The sequence below is a fragment of the Pseudorasbora parva genome, chromosome 21 (assembly GCF_024679245.1).
Source record: "Pseudorasbora parva isolate DD20220531a chromosome 21, ASM2467924v1, whole genome shotgun sequence".
Taxonomy (NCBI): Eukaryota; Metazoa; Chordata; class Actinopteri; order Cypriniformes; family Gobionidae; genus Pseudorasbora; species Pseudorasbora parva.
In genome coordinates, this window is record NC_090192.1 from 17,810,116 (window position 1) to 17,833,226 (window position 23,111).

Sequence of the window (23,111 nt, forward strand, 5' to 3'; positions counted from 1 at the left end):
GAACTTCATTAAAAATATAACCCATTCCTAATAATAGCTTCCGAAGGAAGCTTATGCAGCGACTGTGTTCTTCCACAACCAGGAATAGCGCAATATCTTGCTATCTTCTTCTGCATGTTTATTGCTGCTGGTTAGCGTGAACAGCTCCCTGAGTCAGTGTCAGAAGGCGGGGCTACTGAATTAGACGTGCTTATGGGCGGTGTTTCACAACAGATGGCGTCAAGATGCGCACACGATCGTTTTCAGGGCCTGGTGTCTATAAAAGCTTTTCTGGCTTTTCTCTGAAACTTACAGGATATTCTTATATTACCATAACCTTATATCAAAAGCAAGGGAAAGTTGATTTCTCAATTCTTCACCCCTAAAATGTGACTACAGTGGTTCAACCTTAACTTAATGAAGCAACAAAACTAATAAAAATAATGACTTTATTCAACAATTTCTTCTAGCCTGTGTTAACTCGGGATCTCCAGTGCAATATTTTGTTTGTGCTACAGCCAGTCTGCATTCCTTCACTAAAATAAATGCACTAATACATACAACATCTGTGACACAAATGCAATTATTGGAATCAATATTACAAATTTCACTTTTAGTTTTTGAGTGATGCTTCTTAAGGTTTTCATAGAGAGTGAGTTCCATATGATACATACAATAACTCCGGAAAGTAGATGAGGTAACATGAACGCTGCATATGAGTTGATGTTCTCTTGATTTGTTTTTGAGTAATAATTACGATTACGATAGCTATATGGTTCCATGACAGCTCCTTATCTTCCTGTATTGTCCTTATATGATCAGCAATGGCTCCAGACCTCCTGTTGTTTTCTCTCTCGTTCTTGCTCTCTCTTTCTCTCTGGGTTACTGTGTTTCCGTGTTCCTCCCTGCAGGATGTGTGGTTGTGCTGCTGTTAAACAGAACACCAATCATGTTTTTCACTCCTTCACTCTCACTCATTTTCGCCCCTCTTTATCTCCTTCTCTGTCTCCTTTTGATAGAAAAAAGAGTTTGGGTGCCTGTTTTGAGAAAGAACATTAGGGTCTGGGGATCAGCGCTTTTTTTTTGTATGTTGTTTTACTCCAAAATGAGACCCACAGACAGGGCTTTGTTTAATTTTTCTTTGCTGGCAAGGTTTTACTTAAGCAGTGATTGTCTCTCATGACCAAATACACATTTTAAACAAAAAATACCACATGACACAAGGACTTCAGTGAACATTTCTGAGTTGTCGCAAATCACTGAATCAAAGCTACAAATTACTTAAATGAAACTATTATTTCATGGAAATTACTTGAATTTACGATCTCTAATGCTGTTTAATATGAAACATTTATATTTTAGCAGTCATATTTTCTAGTCATGAGGCAAAAACAATCATCCCTTAAAGGGGGGGTGAAACACTCAGTTTCAGTCAATCTCATGTCAATCTTGAGTACCTATAGAGTAGTATTGCATCCTTCATATCTCCGAAAAGTCTTTAGTTTTATTATATTTATAAAAGAAATATGGGCTGTACCGAGTCTTTCCGGAAAAAAAACGAGCGCCTGGAGGCGTATCGTGTGGGCGGAGCTAAAGAACGACAAGCGCGCAAAGCGGTGACGTCCTCAAGCGTGGAGAAACCCTTGCTATCAATCTCAGCTAATAGATATATGATCCAGAATCATTCGGACGCTGAAATAAATTGAACAGGAGAAACAGCAACAGCAGGACGTCCGTCTCTGTGGTATGTACTGTATTTAGTGGCCTGTCAACATTTGTGTCTTTACTCGCAGTTTATGAGGACATGATTCGGTTTATGGACTATTGTATGCGACTAAACCTTAGCAGTAGCAAGCAAAACGGTTTTGCACGTCAGACTAGTGTAACGTTAGAACAACAATGGAGTCCGTTAGCGCATTTGAATGACGAAGCACACGATCGTGTCGTTTACTGATGTTTACTCACGCGACGATAGCCAATAGCAGAGACATTTGAAGCAGTTTTACTCACCGGCTGCTTCCAAAGCAGGACCGAACCTTTATCGCTGGGACCGCTCCGTCAAAAACACACTTCTTTGGTATGATTTGGTGAAATCCTGACAGCAGTGACTTGCTGTGCTGAAGCTTTGAAGTCGTTTGATGTCACCCTGGAGCGCTGCGCGAAGTGTTTATGGGCATGCATTTCCTCTCTCGCTCTAGTCACGCGCGCGCACCCTACCGGGAGAAGAGCCCGTAAGGCCCATACAAGGACCTTCCGCTCTAGTAACGTCAAGCCGAGCCATACTCGAAAAAAACTTTCCAAAACTTGTGAGAATCCAGAACGAGTATTTTTGACACAGATATACTCCATCAAACGTCCAACTAGACATGTGCCGATTTTCAATAATGCGATTTATCACGATAATGAATATGCACGATATTGTTATCGTGGGCACTTTAAAATATCGTAAATAATAATTTATTAACAATTAATATTTTTTTTTTATAATGCACTCAAGAATACTTTGCCCATCAACCGTATAAATGCTCAACACCGCTGTTCTGCGTCAAATGGACGCGCTCCGATGTAAACTGTGCGTTTGCACATGACTGAATGGGTGACGGGCTGCTGAAGTGCCTCCCAGTGACAGCAGAGGGCACTGATGCAATGGCAGAATGCAGCGGTTACCCCGGAAACCCTGCAAACAAAAGCATCCGGGCTAGTGAAGGAGTTTTTAAAACAGCCATTCGTTTTTTTGTAATCTCAATGTACATCACAGCACCAAATACTTAATACTTAAAGACTTAATAGCCTATTTATTTTCAAGTTTAAACATTTTTATTTTTAAGTTTTAATTTTTTTTTAATTTTCCAGTTTTAATCTGGACTACAACATGCCCTAATAATTAGAACTGTTCTAATTTTTTGTTATTGTTCAGTAAAACTTTGAGACATACAACTTCATTAGTTAACATGTTAATTCATTATTACCAAACTGACAATGAAAAATACTTATAAAGAATTAATTATTCTAAGTAATGTTAATTTCTTAGTTACTGTTTAATAACATTAAAATCAAAATCAAAATAACATTTTTAATGGACCTAAGATAAAACTAACAATGATCAGTATTTCTTAACTAACATTACCAAAAACATTATAATTTCTGTACCAAATGTAGCTATTGCTCAATCTTAGTTAATGCATTAAATATTGAGACCTTTTTTGTAATTTCTTACCTGTTGTTCTTTATAGCCTAATTCTTTTGCACTTAAATCTGTTTGAAAATTCTACTTTTACACCTCTGAAAAAAATCAAGAGACCACTTAACATTGATTTCTCTTAATTTTTTTTTCCAGAGCTATATATATTTTTGGTGCATTATTGTATTTAAACATTCAGTTATACTAAAATAGTTCTTAAAGCTGTTATGCTATGGCAGCACTTTTTTTTGCAACTTATTTCAATATCGTGATAATAACGTATATTGTGATAAAACGTCAGCAATTAATCGCAACATGAAACATTTGACAAATCAACTTGAGTTTAATAACGTTTTGTCAACATGGTCTGAAGATGATCTGGATCGATTTTCGTGAAAATCAGAACAACGGCCTAGGAGGAGTTCGAAAAAGTAGTTTTTTGGGAAAATTCTAAATAGCGGCAAAATTTGCATGACGTCATATGGTGCAATCGAATCAGCTTGAGCCAAGGAGTCAAAGAAAAAATTAATTTTGTTTCTAGTACATTAGCATAAACATGAGTGCTACTTTGGACAGGTGGTTCTGCTAGAGGGATTGAGTTAGAGACTCAAAATATGCTGTAGTGACAGTTGGGACTATCCTCTATCTGTGCGCCAAATTTCACAACTTTTTACCCTACGGTTCTATGGGCTGCCATAGGCTCAAGAGCGGAAGATAAAAAATAATAATAATAGGAACGCCATCAATAACAATAGGTGCCTAAGCACCTTTGGTGCTTGGCCCCTAAAAATGTCCACCAAAATTTGTACTAAAGTTAATTATATCCCCTCTTTTTTGCATTATGTCTTCTAGGCTAAACAAAATCAGCAGAAAGTGAGAGAGAGGCATTGTTCTGAGGCCACTGAAGAGCTGATCGTTTCTTCTGGAGTTCTGAAAGTGGAAGACGAGCCAAAAGCTGCCATGCCAGTCCTGCAGAGACAGGACTCTGGTCAGCGTAGCATCAAAGGTATCCTGAAAAAGGGCCGATCAACCAGTCTGGATGCAGAACCGGCCGAGCTGGAGCGGATCACAAATCCTGACTTCAAAATCTGCAAGGAGCTGACTGTTCTTGATGGAAAGAAGACCAAGGATGAAAACGTTGAGGATTACGAGGAGGAAGAGAAAGATGAAGAGGAATATGGTGACGAGAGGAGGCTGCAGAGAGAGGAAAGCAGCTCGAGTGAGACTTCTTGCACACCTTCCCTAGATTCTGTGGACAAAACCCGGACCATCTCCCAATCTGAAGAGGGGGAGGATCTAGACAGCAGTCTGGATGGGAGCATAAGCTCCTCCCTCAAAGAGAGGTATGATGGGAAAGGGAGTTTTAATGTTTAAAGTCCCCTGTGGTGAAAATAATTGTTTAATGTTTTTGTTTGTTTATATGTCAATGTGGTGTTTTTAATATGATTTAAGACAAACTATGTGCAAATTCATAAGTCAACACAATTGCTGAGTATTTTCTACAGTGATCTATGAAATCCCTGGTGTTTCTGATGTCACAAACTACCTTGTAACCAATCCCGTCAACATGCGGACAGGCTTTAGCATATCATTAATGACTGCTCTGAAGCTCAAGAGAAGTCAGGTTATCCTAGTATATTTTTCTGTTTATATGAAAAATCAGGTACATGTACAATGTAGCGGGTGTATGATGTATATAATGATGTTATGATGAACTATATGCCTTTCTCCACTGACATTCTGAGTTGTGTCTAAGGATCCTGATTGTTAGAAGGCAGACTCTAACGGCCGTTTCACACCGCAAACGTGAGCATACTGTATTTATTCCACTGTGCATGTTAAGCAATGAGTGTATTCACACCGGGAGCAGGAGCAGTGCATGAGCATCAAACAGCGCTGCATCATTTTTGCTGCGCTGCTGATATGAAATGAATATGATTTCACACAAAAAGTGCTCAAAATGAACTTTTGATATATAAAAGGTCATCTTAATATAAGAATATACTGTAAGTTTTCAGTGCTGAAAACTTCCTTGTTAGGCAAAGAAAAATTTTTTATTGACAGCTGGCTTGGCAAACGATCAACCTGCGAATGTGCCTTTTTGTGATCTCAGAGAGCAGTGAAACGCCGCCTCAACCAAAGAAGAAGTGTGCGCATAACATGTAATAGATAAATAACATAGGCCTATCTGGAGTTAAAACAGATTGAGGTGCCAACCACTAAACATGCCGCATAAGCTTCTTTCGGATTCCAATTTTAGCAATGCATGGTTGAACTTTATTCATGGTTATACATGGTTGAAGTTTGTTCGCTTCATTTCACCGCGGATTCGTTTGTAAACAAGACACTGGTCGAGACTGGATTTGGAGACAGAGAGATTAAAAAAAACATGCTGTGCCTCCTGGATCCGACAGGAATGGTGCTACACTCTTATGTGGGTAAAAAAATGTATTGCATTGTTACAGATCGTTTGATATCTACTGATTATGTGTACGTGTCGAACTAAAGATAACTTATCAAGCTGTCACAGCCTTAAGTATCCTTTGTATTTGAGGTTTTGTTGGTTCATTGTGCTGCGATTCGGAATAAGACTCGAACATGTATGGGCCAGGGCTCGCAAAGCCTGATGTCCTGGGGCTAATGTGTTTTCCAGTCAGGCTACCAAAATGCATCATTGGCCTGCCAGACAGGCTTTCTAAATAGTGAAATAACATTCCTTTCTGGATGTGCATTGTTCACTCTCTTGACTTATTTGAATGAAGCTAGGCTCAAAACCAGGGTAGAAAATAGCCTATTAGTTATTCATTATGATGTTTTTGAAATATAAAAACCATGCAAACTAATAAGTTGACCTCAGATAACAGTATAATAAAAGATAAAAAAAAAGCCAGGTCATGACCCATTTAAGAAAAACTGCAGTATGTCAGAAAATAAAATAAAGAATCAATGTATTTATAGAAGATTTCCCCATTTAAACAGTTTTTTAATTATTCAGTTTAGGTAAAGCAAAAAAATCTAAAAAGTAAGCTAGCCAGAAAATATAATGCATAAACTTTCTTTTAGTTTATTTACACAGACAGCTATATAGGCTCGAGAACTACCCAAATCAAACCCAATGTCAAACTTTCAAGACTATCAAGTTTATAAATAACCAACTTCTAAAAACAAATATAAGCTAGTTGTCTTATAAATATAAATGAGAAATACTCATTTATATGATACAAGTGAACATTATATATAGCATGTGCTGCTGCTGTGACGTTGTACGAACGCTTTTAGCTTTTATATCTGCTCTCTGGAAAAGTGTGAAACGGCCGTGAGATGGCAAACGGGAACATGGTTTATGTAACATTAGCAACACGTTATTGGCTGTTTGATAACCTTGTAAAGCAAAAGGCTAATCTTATGAATTACTGTTATGTGTCCGACGATGTAAAAAGCAATACCATTGTGCAGCGTTTACCTCCATAAGATGACGGAATGGATCTCTGAGCTGGTGTGAGTGAGTGGGGGCAGGGCTAATTAGCATATTCGTCTGCATATACTAAATGAAAGAAGGGTATAGAGTTACTTTCAAGCTATTCTAAGGCTTGAAGATTAGAGCGTGGCTCTAGCAATGACAAAGTCATTGGTTTGATTCTCAGGAAATGTATGAACTGTTAATATGTATGCAACAGAAGTTGCTTTTGATAAAATCATCTGCCAGATGCTTTAATTAAACTGGTATGATTGATGCTGATTATTTGTTTAAAAGTCTGATAATTGGTTTATTTTGGCTTTTGACAATAAATAATTAGTTGACTACAAGAATAAAAACGTGTTATGAATATAATAATAATAATAATAATAATGATAACAACAATAAAAATAAGAATGATCTATTGACATTTATTATTTTATCATATTTATTTACTGCTGGTTTTTTTTTTTTTGTTTTTTGTCAATTTTATTTAAAAAACATATAAAATCATTTTATTTTTCTTCATTTTCATGTTTGTTTGAATAGTTCAAAGTGCAAAAAGTGTGAATATCGGTGCGTATATAAGTAGAAAATATATTCATCTAATATCAATCGAACATTCTCTACAGGGTTTGAACCTACATCTCCTTCATGTCCCTTCAAAGTTCACTTTCTTTGTCTGTTTTTGTAATATGTTCCCTCTACCTTTGGCAGATTGGCAGAGTTTAAGAGTGGTGAAGACGATTGCCGGGCCAAGATAAAGAAGAAAAAACACACCGATGTGGTCCAGGCATCCCTGGCTGACCGTTACTCCCAGCTGCAGGAAAGTGAAAATGCCTGGAAGAAGAAGGTACCCACGCACACACTCTTTGAAACAGCTGCCCCTATTTCTTGTTAGTAGCAGAGAAAAATGGGCTGAATTAACCTATTAAACTCTCATAAAACCTATCACAGTGCACATTGTGTGCAGTTTGGGGTTCATGCAGTGTCCGTTTTGGTCGGTTATAGGGTGAGACACACCATGAAACAATAGACTGAAGAAGAAGCTTTCCTGACGTTAGGAGCTGTTTGTGGAATGGTGAATCCACTGGGAGGGGTGGGGCAGGAAGAGTTTGTTTCCAGTGCTGAATCTGCAAGTTCCACAGCTTGGCTGTCCTGCTGAGAAGGGGTGTGAACACAGGGGGAGGATGTCCACTCAAAGTTTTACCAATTCCTGAAATTTGATATGCATCAGTCTATCTAGTTGTATACATTCCCAGTACAACATTTAAACCCACACATAAATATGGAGACGTGTGTTTCCCCTCTTGCTTTTAAAGGCATTGTTCATGACATGTAACAATTATTTACTTGGAGGAATTGAATATAATGGCATTAGCAATTTCAGCTTCCGTTTTAGTTTTAGAGAATAACAATATGGGGCTGTATTCACAAAATATTTTATCTTAGCACTTAGAGTTCTACTAAATAGCAGTAAAAGTTCCTAGTTAAGAGTTTTCTTTTAAAGGTGTCATGAACTGGCTTTTTAATTTTTTTATACTGTTGTCTGAGGTCAACTAATGACATTTGTGTGTTTTTTACATTAAAAAACATCATAACTAATAAGTAATGGGCTATTTTCTACACTGGTTTTAAGGCTCTCTCCAAAATGGTGGGTTTTAATGGGCGTGCCGGATTGGATAAGATTTGCATATTTAATGATCTTAAGGTCCCCTGTCAGTTCACATGAAGGAGAGAAGAGATTGAGAAGCGGCAACCGACTCGATCACAGGGCTCGTAAACATCTTTATCAAACAAACACAATGATTTATTTCTCATCCACCTGCGATTGATTGGACTATTACACGTAGCCCGCAAGATCGGTCAATATAAGCGCAAACCACTCGCGCACACACACGTGCGCATGCCGCCCTTCAAATGTCAAGTCGAGAGTGGTCGAGAGAGACAACAGCACAGATCAAGAACAGAATATTATGAGATTCATCGGCCTGCCGGGCTTTGGAAGCCCTGGCCCATACGTGTCTGAGTCCAGCGTGTTAAAGGTATGTTTCTGTTAGACATGTACAGTCTTGTTCAAAATAATAGCAGTACAATGTGACTAACCAGAATAATCAAGGTTTTTAGTATATTTTTTATTGCTACGTGGCAAACAAGTTACCAGTAGGTTCAGTAGATTGTCAGAAAACAAACAAGACCCAGCATTCATGATATGCACGCTCTTAAGGCTGTGCAATTGGGCAATTAGTTGAAAGGGGTGTGTTCAAAAAAATAGCAGTGTCTACCTTTGACTGTACAAACTCAAAACTATTTTGTACAAACATTTTCTTTTTCTGGGATTTAGCAATCCTGTGAATCACTAAACTAATATTTAGTTGTATGACCATAGTTTTTTAAAACTGCTTGACATCTGTGTGGCATGGAGTTAACCAACTTGTGGCACCTCTCAGCTGTTATTCCACTCCATGATTCTTTAACAACATTCCACAATTCATTCACATTTCTTGGTTTTGCTTCAGAAACAGCATTTTTGATATCACCCCACAAGTTCTCAATTGGATTAAGGTCTGGAGATTGGGCTGGCCACTCCATAACATTAATTTTGTTGGTTTGGAACCAAGACTTTGCCCGTTTACTAGTGTGTTTTGGGTCATTGTCTTGTTGAAACAACCGTTTCAAGGGCATGTCCTCTTCAGCATAGGGCAACATGACCTCTTCAAGTATTTTAACATATGCAAACTGATCCATGATCCCTGGTATGCGATAAATAGGCCCAACACCATAGTAGGAGAAACATGCCCATATCATGATGCTTGCACCTCCATGCTTCACTGTCTTCACTGTGTACTGTGGCTTGAATTCAGAGTTTTGGGGTCGTCTCACAAACTGCCTGTGGCCCTTGGACCCAAAAAGAACAATTTTACTCTCATCAGTCCACAAAATGTTCCTCCATTTCTCTTTAGGCCAGTTGATGTGTTCTTTGGCAAGTTGTAACCTCTTCTGCACATGCCTTTTTTTAACAGAGGGACTTTGCGGGGGATTCTTGAAAATAGATTAGCTTCACACAGACGTCTTCTAACTGTCACAGTACTTACAGGTAACTCCAGACTGTCTTTGATCATCCTGGAGGTGATCATTGGCTGAGCCTTTGCCATTCTGGTTATTCTTCTATCCATTTTGATGGTTGTCTTCCGTTTTCTTCCACGTCTCTCTGGTTTTGCTCTCCATTTTAAGGCATTGGAGATCATTTTAGCTGAACAGCCTATCATTTTTTGCACCTCTTTATAGGTTTTCCCCTCTCTAATCAACTTTTTAATCAAAGTACGCTGTTCTTCTGAACAATGTCTTGAACGAACCATTTTCCTCAGCTTTCAAATGCATGTTCATGAAGTGTTGGCTTCATCCTTAAATAGGGGCCACCTGATTCACACCTGTTTCTTCACAAAATTGATGACCTCAGTGATTGAATGCCACACTGCTATTTTTTTGAACACACCCCTTTCAACTAATTCAACTAATTGCACAATTGCACAGCCTTAAGAGCGTGCATATCATGAATGCTGGGTCTCATTTGTTTTCTGAGAATCTACTGAACCTACTGGTAACTTGTTTGCCACGTAGCAATAAAAAAATATACGAAAAACCTTGATTTTTCTGGTTAGTCACATTGTACTGCTATTATTTTGAACAATACTGTACACATAAGCAAAACAATCTATAACATCTATATCTATAATCTAATCTAAACAATGCAATACTATTACAATATAAATACACATTTTACTCTCAAGGGAAAGTTGATTTCTCAATTCATCACCCCTTTAAAACGTATCCACAAACCTGCCGAGAGCAACTTTTTACTAAGGAACAGAGAGAAGTCTTAAGCTAAGCGTAAGAGTGAGTTGACCTCGTTGCTATGGATGATGCCATCACACTTACTAACTAGGCCCATAGTGATTGGCTGATGGGGGAGGAGTCTCAGTCAGTGATTGAAACACCCAAAAATGAAAATTAGACCCCATTGACATGCATTACACGAGCAACGGTTGGAGTTAAAAATCTTATCATTTGTGTTCTACTGAAGAAACAAACACACCTACATCTTGGATGCACTGGGGGTAAGCAGATAAACATAACATTTTGAGGTGAACTATCCCTTTAAACAGTAACCTTGCAGACAAATCTTCCTGGAACCACCAGGACTATATGGATCTATCCGTCATAGCAGATGTGATCAGTCATTCCTCAAGCCGGAGGGATTTCTGTTTAAAAATATGTGTCAAGTAACTGTGTTTATACATTGCCTTTGCAGACAAATCTTCCTGGACTAACTCCAGGGGAAACTTTAAAAATATTGATATATCTATATATATATATATATATATATACAGTCTTGTTCAAAATAATAGCAGTACAATGTGACTAACCAGAATAATCAAGGTTTTTGATTTTTTTTTATTGCTACGTGGCAAACAAGTTACCAGTAGGTTCTGTAGATTCTCAGAAAACAAATGAGACCCAGCATTCATGATATGCACGCTCTTAAGGCTGTGCAATTGGGCAATTAGTTGAATTAGTTGAAAGGGGTGTGTTCAAAAAAATAGCAGTGTGGCATTCAATCACTGAGGTCATCAATTTTGTGAAGAAACAGGTGTGAATCAGGTGGCCCCTATTTAAGGATGAAGCCAACACTTGTTGAACATGCATTTGAAAGCTGAGGAAAATGGGTCGTTCAAGACATTGTTCAGAAGAACAGCGTACTTTGATTAAAAAGTTGATTAGAGAGGGGAAAACCTATAAAGAGGTGCAAAAAATGATAGGCTGTTCAGCTAAAATGATCTCCAATGCCTTAAAATGGAGAGCAAAACCAGAGAGATGTGGAAGAAAACGGAAGACAACCATCAAAATGGATAGAAGAATAACCAGAATGGCAAAGGCTCAGCCAATGATCACCTCCAGGATGATCAAAGACAGTCTGGAGTTACCTGTAAGTACTGTGACAGTTAGAAGACGTCTGTGTGAAGCTAATCTATTTTCAAGAATCCCCCGCAAAGTCCCTCTGTTAAAAAAAAAGGCATGTGCAGAAGAGGTTACAATTTGCCAAAGAACACATCAACTGGCCTAAAGAGAAATGGAGGAACATTTTGTGGACTGATGAGAGTAAAATTGTTCTTTTTGGGTCCAAGGGCCACAGGCAGTTTGTGAGACGACCCCCAAACTCTGAATTCAAGCCACAGTACACAGTGAAGACAGTGAAGCATGGAGGTGCAAGCATCATGATATGGGCATGTTTCTCCTACTATGGTGTTGGGCCTATTTATCGCATACCAGGGATCATGGATCAGTTTGCATATGTTAAAATACTTGAAGAGGTCATGTTGCCCTATGCTGAAGAGGACATGCCCTTGAAACGGTTGTTTCAACAAGACAATGACCCAAAACACACTAGTAAACGGGCAAAGTCTTGGTTCCAAACCAACAAAATTAATGTTATGGAGTGGCCAGCCCAATCTCCAGACCTTAATCCAATTGAGAACTTCTGGGGTGATATCAAAAATGCTGTTTCTGAAGCAAAACCAAGAAATGTGAATGAATTGTGGAATGTTGTTAAAGAATCATGGAGTGGAATAACAGCTGAGAGGTGCCACAAGTTGGTTGACTCCATGCCACACAGATGTCAAGCAGTTTTAAAAAACTGTGGTCATACAACTAAATATTAGTTTAGTGATTCACAGGATTGCTAAATCCCAGAAAAAAAAATGTTTGTACAAAATAGTTTTGAGTTTGTACAGTCAAAGGTAGACACTGCTATTTTTTTGAACACACCCCTTTCAACTAATTGCCCAATTGCACAGCCTTAAGAGCGTGCATATCATGAATGCTGGGTCTTGTTTGTTTTCTGACAATCTACTGAACCTACTGGTAACTTGTTTGCCACGTAGCAATAAAAAATATACTAAAAACCTTGATTATTCTGGTTAGTTACATTGTACTGCTATTATTTTGAACAAGACTGTATATATATATATATATATATATATATATATATATATATATATATATATATATATATATATATATATATATAATCATTCTGTGTTACTGCTAAAGAACTCAAGAAGGTTTTCCTTCTACTTTGAGTCTGGTTCAAACTACAGAGTACTCGCATAAACCGACAAGATATACAGTGCATCCGGGAAGTATTCACAGCACTTCATTTTCCCCCCACATTTTATGTTTCAGCCTTATTCTAAAATGGATTGAATTCATTATTTTTTCCTCAATTCTACAAACAATACCCTATTATGACAATATGCAAGTTTGTTTGAAATCTTAGCAAATGTATATTAAAATTAAAAACAAAACAAATCACATGTACATAAGTATTCACAGCCTATGTTCAATACTTTGTTGAAGCACCTTTGACACTAATTACAGTCCTGAGTCTCTTTAAGTGTGATGCTACAAGTTTTTGCACACCTATTTTTGGTCAGTTTCTTCCATTCTTCTTTGCAGGACATAAGCTCCATCAGGTTGGGAGGGGAGTGTTGTTCACAGCCATTTTCAGATTTCTCCAGAGATGTTCAATTGTGTTCAAGTCTGGGTTTTGGCTGGGCCACTCAAGGACATTCAGAGTTGAGAGTTGTCCTGTAGCCATTCCTTTGTTATCTTCACTGTGCGCTTAGGGTTGTTGTCCTGTTAGAAGGTGAACCTTCACCCCAGTCTGAGGTCCAGAGCACAGTGGAGCAGGTTTTCATCAAAGATGTCTCCGTACATTGCTGCATCCATCTTTTCCTTGATCCTGACTAGTATCTCAGTTCCTGACTTTGAAAAACATCCTCACAGCATGATGCTGCCACCACCATGCTTTATTGTAGAGACGGTATGAGCGGTGCCTGGTTTCTTCCAGACACGATGCTTGCCATTCAGGCCAAAGTGTTCAATCTTTGTTTAATCAGAGTATTTTGTTTCTCATGGTCTGAGACGCATTCAGGTTGCTTTTGGCAAACTCCAGGCGGTCTGTCATGCGCCTTTTACTGAGGAGTGGCTTCCATATGGCCACTCTACCATACGGGCCTGATTGGTGGAGTGCTGCAGAGATGGTTGTTCTCCTCCTGAAAGGTTCACCTCTCTTCACAGAGAAATGCTAGAGCAAACTTTCAGAAATGCAGAGAAATGCTAGAGCTTTTGGCAAAAATCTATAGGGTTCTTGGTCACATCCCTGACTAGGGCCCTTCTTTTCCGATCGCTCAGTTTGGCCGGGCTGCCAGCTCTAGGAAGAGTCCTGGTGGTTCCAAACGTCTTGCATTTACGGCTGATCGAGGCCACTGTGCTCATTGGGACCTTCAATGTTGCAGAAAGTTTTCTGTACCCTTCCCCAGATATGCACCTCGATACAATCATGTCTCAGAGGTCTACAGACAATTCCTTGGACTTCATGGTTTGGTTTGTGCCCTGGCATGCACTGTAAACTGTGTGAGAACTTATATAGACAGGTGATTTGCCTTTCCAAATCATATCCAATCAACTGAATTTACCACAGGTTGACTCCAATCAAGTTTTAGAAACATCTCAAGGATGATCAGTGGAAACAGGATGTACCTGAGCTCAATTTTAAAGATCCCGTTTTTTGTGTGTTTTTGAAGCCTTGATTGTGTTTACAGTGTGCAATATAACATGACTTCATGTTTTGCATATAAAAAAACATTTTATTTTTCACAAAATTTACTTATCTGTACACCGCTGTTTTCTCTGTCCTAAAAACAGCCTGAAGATTTCCTTGTTCTATGAAGTCCCTCCTTCAGAAATACATAACAAGTTCTGATTGGGCCAGCGCTTCCCGTGTTGTGATTGGACAGAGGCTTAGCGCACTTTGCCCGGAAAGGTCCCGCCTCTTACCATAACGGGGAGATGCAAGCGCTCAATGTGCGCTCTTCTCCACGTGGGAGAGCAACAAGACCACGCCCCATATTTTGCGTGTTCTTGTGGGTGGAAGGTTAGTCGACAAACTGTTCTAGTGACGTCATTCCTGCAAGTAAGTGCAGGGGTGTAGTCCAAAGCAGCCGTTCGCTGTAGGCTTTGAAAGGGAACTTCTGTTAAATAAAATATCTCGCTTGGCATTGAACTTTGAGCTTTATAATTTTACAGGTATTATTTATGCTCTAACAGCAACATTTCACACTAACTAAAGTTTGAAAGATGGGATCGCGAAGAACAGGACCATTAAGTGTCATGTCAAAGGGTGTGAATACTTATGTGCATGTGATTTTTATTTGTAATAAATTTGCAAATATTTCAAACATATGAATTGTTATGAATTGGTATTGTTCCTAGAATTGAGAAAAAAAAAGAATGAATTTAATACATTTTGGAATAGGCTGTAACAAAATGTGGAAAAAGTGAAGCATTGTGAATACTTTCCGGATGCACTGTAGTACCTTTAATGCCCTGGTGAATGCCACTTCTTTTGTAACAGAAATAAACTACTGCAGAAGAAAAGTTAGATGCCATGCTAAAATTCACACACTGCACCTTTAAGTAGAGTTACTAATTACATTTACTCATACTTTAGACCACTGGACATTTATTTATGATGAATGATTTTTATTATGCAAATCAAACAATCAGATGTTTTATGAGCCATTACTCCTGAATTAAGACTTCTGTAAATATTTAGCTTATATGTAGAATTATGTTTCATGTTAGTTTAATGGTGCAAATTTATTTATATATAATGTAATGTGAAAAAATATTTAGTAATGTGTAAGTTGTAACCTAGTGCACTTTATGTCGCAATTATGCTAAGTTGTAATTAATGCACAGCTGGTGCAACCGGCCACAGCATTTTTAAGACAATATATCCCTGATTTACCCCTGCCGTCAATCAGAGAAATCTGTTCTGATGTTCAGCACAGATTATCTAGTAATGTGAGGCATTTTAAGATCTAATCTTAATCCTCCTGATCTGCTCTCAAACACATAGGGCTGCCCCAGTGATATCAATTTCATGTTTGATATTTAGGATTTTAAATCAGGATGATTGACTATGATTACATCAGTACTTTCACAAGCCAGTGAGAGGCAAGTCTAAAAGGAGAACATGATGTCCCCTAGCAACAACACCACATCTTAGAAAACATACTACAACCGTATGGGCAAAAAAGAAGAGCTAGTTAGAAATCTCGTACCTTTCTGGCTGAGTGTTGAAACTGCTATACTGTAGGCTGTAAGCTAACATGCTGTGGGTGTTGTCGAGCAACAATAAACATTTTAGGCCTTAAAGGGGGTGTTGCATGCGATTTGTGTAATGTTGCTGCTTGAGCATAAACAATATCCGCAAAGTTACAGCGCTGAAAGTTCAATTCAAACAGAGATATTGTCGGAGGGATGGGCTTCATAGAAGCAGGAAGCAAACGAGCCGTTCGAAGGAGAGTGGAGACAGCGGTGTGGAATAAAGGTAAAATATAAGAAAAATATGGTGTTTTAAAAAAAAAAAAATATTAAGACGTTATACTGCGCCCCATAAACACAACCAAGCCTAGAAAAAAACACAGAACCACCCCTTTAAGGCAAATATTAGCTAGCATACTACTGTAAGCAAATATAAAAATTTGCATGATGCAACCAGATTTCAAAATCGGGTAGTATTTAAAATCTAGGGTAGACTGAACCCAGCTTATGTCCTAGGTAAGAATGACTTAACACCAAATCCAGTCCCATCTTGAAAAGACATCTTTAATTCAATCTTTCCATCTCACCCTGCTCCCAATAATCAAAATGGTAGAAAGACATACTTTATGCCATATTTCAGTCTTTTTTTATCCATAGTGGATACTCCTTTGGTCTGGGTCTCACACTGTCTCTGTGGAACTTGCTGTCTATCTGGCTGAAGATCTCATCAGATCTGAACGCTAATTTTGTCCATAAATTATTATTATTATTTTTTTATTTGTTTGACTGCTAATCTGGTGTTGACCCTGCTTTGTGCTGGTCCATTTTTTTTTTTTTTTTTTGCATTTGGTTCTCTCTTTCTTCTGACATAATTAAATAATTTTATCTCATCAATATTTGATATCCATTTATTTACTTTAGTCCTCTCAACGTTAACATGTTAACAAATGCAATTATTTTTTTCCTTCAGTTTAATGTGCCAATGCCAATATTTAACACAATTTACACAGCATCTGTTTTTTTTTTCTGTCATCCTTTGGCTCGCTTTACATTTTATATGATCATGCTCTTATTCATGCAAATACATTTAAATCATTGAAGTGCAACATGAGAACATGCTGTCTGTGAATGTCCTGTCTATGTGACATACACACGACACACAGAAAGACTTGCGCCAGTATCGTGCGCAGAGACAACGTGTCAGAATCAAGTTCTCTTTTGCAATTGAACAAACATTAACACACAAAACACAATTATGACAAAATGTCAGTTTTGTAGAGTATCCTCATAAGAGCAGTCTTAAATGAGTTCTTAAATGAATGTAAAGAATTGAGAAAATAAGACGCATGAGATCCACATCATGTGCAGCAGTGGCAGGTCTTAAAATGACAGCAGCCACTAATGCTGTCTGTCATTGATGTTATTCTAAGAACAAAGGTAACACAAAAATATACTCACTGCGCTTGTCCAAAAAATGTTTGTAGCTTTGATAAGGATTGTCTATATTTAATTTATAATTTATTCAGTGAAGACTGTGTTTGATAACTTTATTCAATTTCTGTATATTTCCTTATAGACATGTACAAAAGGGAACGGGTAAATATGTCATTTGTTATGGGTTTATGTAAGGATTGTTTTAAGTTCACTTAAATTAAAAGTTGTTATTTTTTTTAAGCCTAATTTTAAAAAGATAGCTTTCGATTTTCATTTCCATCGTCAGTAGCTGTATTAGTATTGTGATACTGGCCTTCATTCATTAAAAAAATGCCAGTAAATAAGTATTTAAAATATGTCTTTGTTTTTTTCTACGTCATAAAATATATCAAAAACAAATAAAAACGCAAGTGTTTTTAATCATGATTAATCACAGATTTTTATTTTTTATTGAGAGCACTAATTTACTTATTTGGGAGGTTAGTTTGGTAAAAACACAGTCAGTCAGTGAATACTGTGAATACTGTAAAAGTAAAACCCTTTCATGAGTCATCTTCTCCTCTCCAAGTTCTGATCACTCTGTCAGAGTTTATTTAGAGATGATGACTACATTATCCCTTATGAGGTTTATATTGGGCATATGCTGGCTATATCACTGTTTATGCGGCAGTCATAGTTAAATGAAAAGCCTGTAAAAATGATTTCCCTAATGCGGTTTGACCACAGAATGTAGATCTGAGATCCAATAACAAACAGATCAAGAAGTCTTTATAAAATAGACTCATAATTGTGTAATGTGACCAGAAACAGACCAGAAACAGAATGCAGAGGCAACATCTGTGCGATTGTGAGAAGATGAAATCTGCTAAAGATCTATGCAAAAGAAAAATGAGCAGATGTTTTTTCATTGAAAAGAATGCAATTCTGTTGTCAGGGGTGCACATTGCCAACAAATGCACCCACTTACAGCTGCTTCCGGTTAACCAGGCCACGCTAAGACGCTGACCATGATACTTCTGGCTTATTGCAGACATCAGACATTGGATACTCCTGTACCAAGCAGACATCCTCATTTGGTTCAGCTTCACTTGTGCTGCCTCATAGATTTTACCAATAATTCCTTTAACATTAAATGAGCTCAGTGTCGAAATCCTATCTCCCACTGAGAATTGCTGAACATAGTCAATATGACTAAATCATTTACTCGCTCTGTCAGATGTTTCAGCAGGTGATGAGGATCACCTCCCAAGGATTATCGTGTTGCTATTTCAGATTAATGTAATTATGAGAAAATCTTCCTGAACTCCAGAGATTTGAGACACAGTTCCTCTTCATCCCAAGTAAAAGTCAGTTTCTCTCTTTGTCTTTTCATCTTTCTTTCGTTTGTCCTTACTCACACTTTGTGAGTGCTCACTGGAGGCTGTTTGAAAAGTGTGAGCTCAGCTAAAACATAGCTGAAGGAAAACCTTTTTATGGCAATTCAATTTTATAGGAAACCTGCTTGGAAACTGTAACAATGACCTCAGCCTAGTCTCTTTTTCACACTCTTTAAATCTCTCTTTTTCTGTTCAATCCCCCTTGAGGTGCTCCTAGCTTTGCACCTCTTCAGTCATGAGTCTGACATCCAGTCACAACATCTAATCTTTCCTCTGGACCTCTGGAACATTTTACTTGGTGAGCTCTTGGCTTTAGGTAGTTTTTGAATGTTGAGTTGTGTGAGATGTTTGAATTTGAGAAGCTGGAGCCTACACAGTTTTCTTTTCTGATTTCTTTTCTTTTCTCATTCTCTGTCCAGATTTTCCTCCTTAACAGGTGAATGTCACAAAAACTGTCAATAAATCCCTGGGTAATATTTCACCCCAGATTCAAAAGCATAAGACATTTTCTACCTCATAGTTTTTAAGGTGCAGCAAGCAATTTCTGAATAACGCTGTTGAAAATTTTAAATAACACCCAAACAAACAATTTTGTAATTATTTGCTAGATGTCTAAAAAATATTGTGTCTGTACCTAGTCCTGGCTGTATAAATAGGAGAAAAAAACTAAGTGGATTGGACCGTTCAGCCACAGCACTCTTGTAGCCAATCAGCAATGTGGGTGAATGCATGGGGGAGGAAAGAGAATGAGCAAGTGAACATTTGAAGAAAGACTTTTACAAAATATTACAAAAGAGGAATAAAATTGGAAAAAGAAGGATTACTATCCGGCAAGAGCTAGGATCTTTATTAATTAAAGCTTTGCTGCGCTGGAGAGACATTAGAGAGTGGGTAGGCCTAAAAAATGGATGGCTTTGTTTCTGCTCCGTACGTGAGTAACATTGATTTTGCTAATTCACAGAACTAAGATATGCTCTTGTTGTTGAATCACAGCTGATTCATCCACACAAGAGCTGTATGATGCGCTAGCAGTTAGCTATTGCCTGTTGCAAAGCATGTCCGTTATTTGGGGGGTGGAGCAACGAAAGATGTATGTGCTTCTTTCGGGTATGTTATGTGGAATATTCAATTTCAAATATCAACAGTGTTCCTCAGAAATCCCTTACTGGACCTTGAAGCTATCAATATGATTGCATTGTATACTATGCATTGTGTAAGGGGGGGGGGGTTGCGTATTAAAAAACAAATGAGACATTTTATAGGCCACAGCAATATTGAAAAAATATGTATTACTTGAATGCGGAAAATATATAATATTGTACACAATGTTTTCTCTATTTCAGTTAGGACCCAGATATTTATTTTGTGAGATTCACCCAGCTGTATTCAGAATTACCTTTTGACCTCTGTCTTTACCCTCTGTGTCATTCCTTCTTTACCTCAGGCACCTGCTCTATCTTCTCAGCTTTTCCTCTCTGCCTCAGCATAGTTTGTAGTGCACCACTCCCAGGTGAGTTCTTAAGCTTGTGTTTTGTGGTTTTTGATGCATTATGGATATTTTGTTGTCTCAATGACCTTTATTCCTACTGTTACACTGCAAAAAGCATGTCTTGGGGCACTGGCAGATTGTTTCTCAAGGTGTTATATTCTCACAAAACACCTTGAAACCTGTTAATGTCTGGTCAAATGTATCTTGTTTCAAGGATATATGGAAAATAAGTACAGTGTATTAACTAGGGATGGACAATATTATTGGCACGACACTGGAATCGGCCGATAACCGCTTACAATATAAAAATCGGCATCGGCCGATATGAAAAAAATATGCCGATCTGTTGACCGTCAACAGCAGAGCAGCCAGGTTTTCACAAAAAAAATAGCCCAAAACAAGCCCAGTCACGTCTCCCCACTCTCTAGCGTGCGGCAGCCTCCACAGCAGCAGAAGCTCCTCCAGGTCCTAGTGCCCGTCTCCTATAATTGTTTATTTGAAGCTAAAAACAGCATTAACTGATGTCATGCCACCCCCATTTCATGTGCACAAACATTAAATCCAAAAAAACAATATTTAGGTTACAGCTGCATCTGGGGTGAAAAATCACTTTATTATTGTTATTTCAGAGCTTTTAATGTACTCTTATCATAAAAAGGACTTGATCAACATTTATTTATCTTCAAGTATCCCTTTAGTAAGGAGACCTCAGAAATCTGAAACCAGAATGAAAAATAAACGTATATCGGCATTGGCCAAAATGAGCTGAAAAATATCAAGGCCCCCCTTTATATTAGGTGGCCTTAATACTATGTACTTACATCAAAAAAATAAGTACAATGTACTTACTGTGTTCGCAAAATACCTTTTCTGATATTGAGGTGGGATATGGGTATAGTTAGGGACAGATGTGGTGGTATGGGTAAGTTTAAGGGTAGAGTTAAGTGTAAGGCCAACTGTGTAATTACAAATGTAATACAGAAATTACAGTATTTTTAAGTGCAATGTAAAAACATGTATGTACACAATAAGTGCTATGTATCAAATGATTAATTAAAATGTTAGTACATAATACTTAAGGCCAACTAATATAAAGTGGGTCCCTGCTTTTAGTTGGATGTGTGTGTGGTCAAGTCAAGTCAACTTTATGCATAGGGCTTTTTACAATGGCAATTTTTCAAAGCAGCTTCACAGTATTAAACAGGAAAATAATTCAACAGAATTTGATTCATCTGTACAGCCGCTCTGGAGAAAACAGTGGTGTTATCAAGTAATGTCATGTAATGTAGTCCTGGTAAACCCTACATAATGGGGACAAAATGTGTGTTGGTCCTCATGAGGAAAACAACTTATAAATCATACAAATCATGTGATGCTTTTTGAAAATGTACAAATGTAAAAAGCTTTCTGTGATGGTTAGGTTTAGGGGGGTAGTGTTAGTGTAGGGGGATAGATTATTTAGTTTGTACAGTATAAAAATCATTATGCCTATATGGGAAGTCCCCATAAAACTTGAAAACACAATGTGTGTGTGTGTGTGTGTGTGTGTGTGTGTGTGTGTGTGTGTGTGTGTGTGTGTGTGTGTGTGTGTGTGTGTGTGTGTGTGTGTCAGTCCAGTCACTTTTTATGCTCTCAAATTTTTTGTGCTCCTTTGAATTCTTTGTTTTTGCCATCTCCACAAACTAGTTTGGCACCTGCTGTAACTGAACTCCAGTGGTTACAATGGCTGTTCACACCGCAATAGAATAGGGTTGTGAGTGCTGTATTTGACTCCTTAATATAGTTGCATTCACACAGTTTAGTTATTTATGGGATTTAGTTATTAGTTATTTATAGATTTTAAAATCTGTCTTCCATTAGAACTGCATATGTGTGTGGTCTGTGCATGATTTAAATGATTCGCTCTCCACTCAGGTATAAAAGCTGCTGTCTGTTAATTAAGATTTGACTGATGATAAACTCGTGCCATGTCGACAGTGATGATAATTTCCAGTTTTATGGACATCCTGGATATATATATATATATATATATATATATATATATATATATATATATATATATATATATATATATATATATATATATATATATATATATATATATATAGTTTAATAACTGTTACTATGGTTACAGATGATATTCATGACAAGCATGGTAACAGAATACAGGCTTGTGACTTTAGTTTTTCATTCACACAGCCATGTTTGTGAAACTTAGTGATTAGTTTTAATGATTTTTGAAAAATAACATTTTATTCATATGTTATGACATGTCCGCTGTAGTTGACTCCAGGTCTCAGTTGTTAAAAAAATAAAATTACATAAAATTTCATTTTTAGTTTTTTAATTTATTTATTCCAACTTTGTTTAAAGATGATTCTGAACTGTGTTATGAAAGATATAATGGAAATACATTGATATACCATTTTACCTATATGCAATATGTGGGTAAAATGGGCATACTTGGATTTTCCCAATCAATACAATGAATCTATACACTGAATTTAATTTGCATACAAATGTGTTATTGGTGCAAAGTAATGAAAATATAAGTATAATAATGGGGGTAATAATTGGAAACATTTTCATAATAAAATATAATATTTCATTGGACTATTGATATTTAATTTCTTTTCCTGTTCACTTGTTGTGTCTCCAAAATGCCTGATAAAATGATTTAAGTCCTGGCATCCACTACAGTGGACATTTATGAAATAAATGCCCTGTTTTTTAACAAAGTCATATTTTGATTTGAAACCCCATAACATTTTCCTGATATGTTGATTTATAACAAACAATTTTACTTATACATTTAAATTATAATTAAATACAATTAAAACATTTCCATAAGATTGATAAACATTAATGTCTGCCATTTTTAAAGACCAAGAAGTAGTTGTTGTCCTGGTGAAACCTCCAAAAATTTGGTATCTCTGCAAAGCCCCGAATGTGCTCTTTACCGAACATCCAAGAACTCTGACATGTATGCTGTCAGAAAATTTCACTAAAATATAAAATATAATG

At 37.3% G+C, this 23,111-nt stretch overlaps 1 protein-coding gene across 1 annotated transcript in view; it reads left to right on the forward strand.

Annotated features, from left to right (window-relative positions):
• svild (supervillin d) overlaps positions 1 to 23,111 on the forward strand; it is a 61,144-nt gene that overhangs the window by 5,471 nt on the left and 32,562 nt on the right. Inside the window, exons 3-4 of the mRNA XM_067429342.1 lie at positions 4,013 to 4,503; positions 7,335 to 7,470. Of these exons, the coding sequence (XP_067285443.1) occupies positions 4,013 to 4,503; positions 7,335 to 7,470 (627 nt within the window). The remainder of the gene's footprint in view (positions 1 to 4,012; positions 4,504 to 7,334; positions 7,471 to 23,111) is intronic.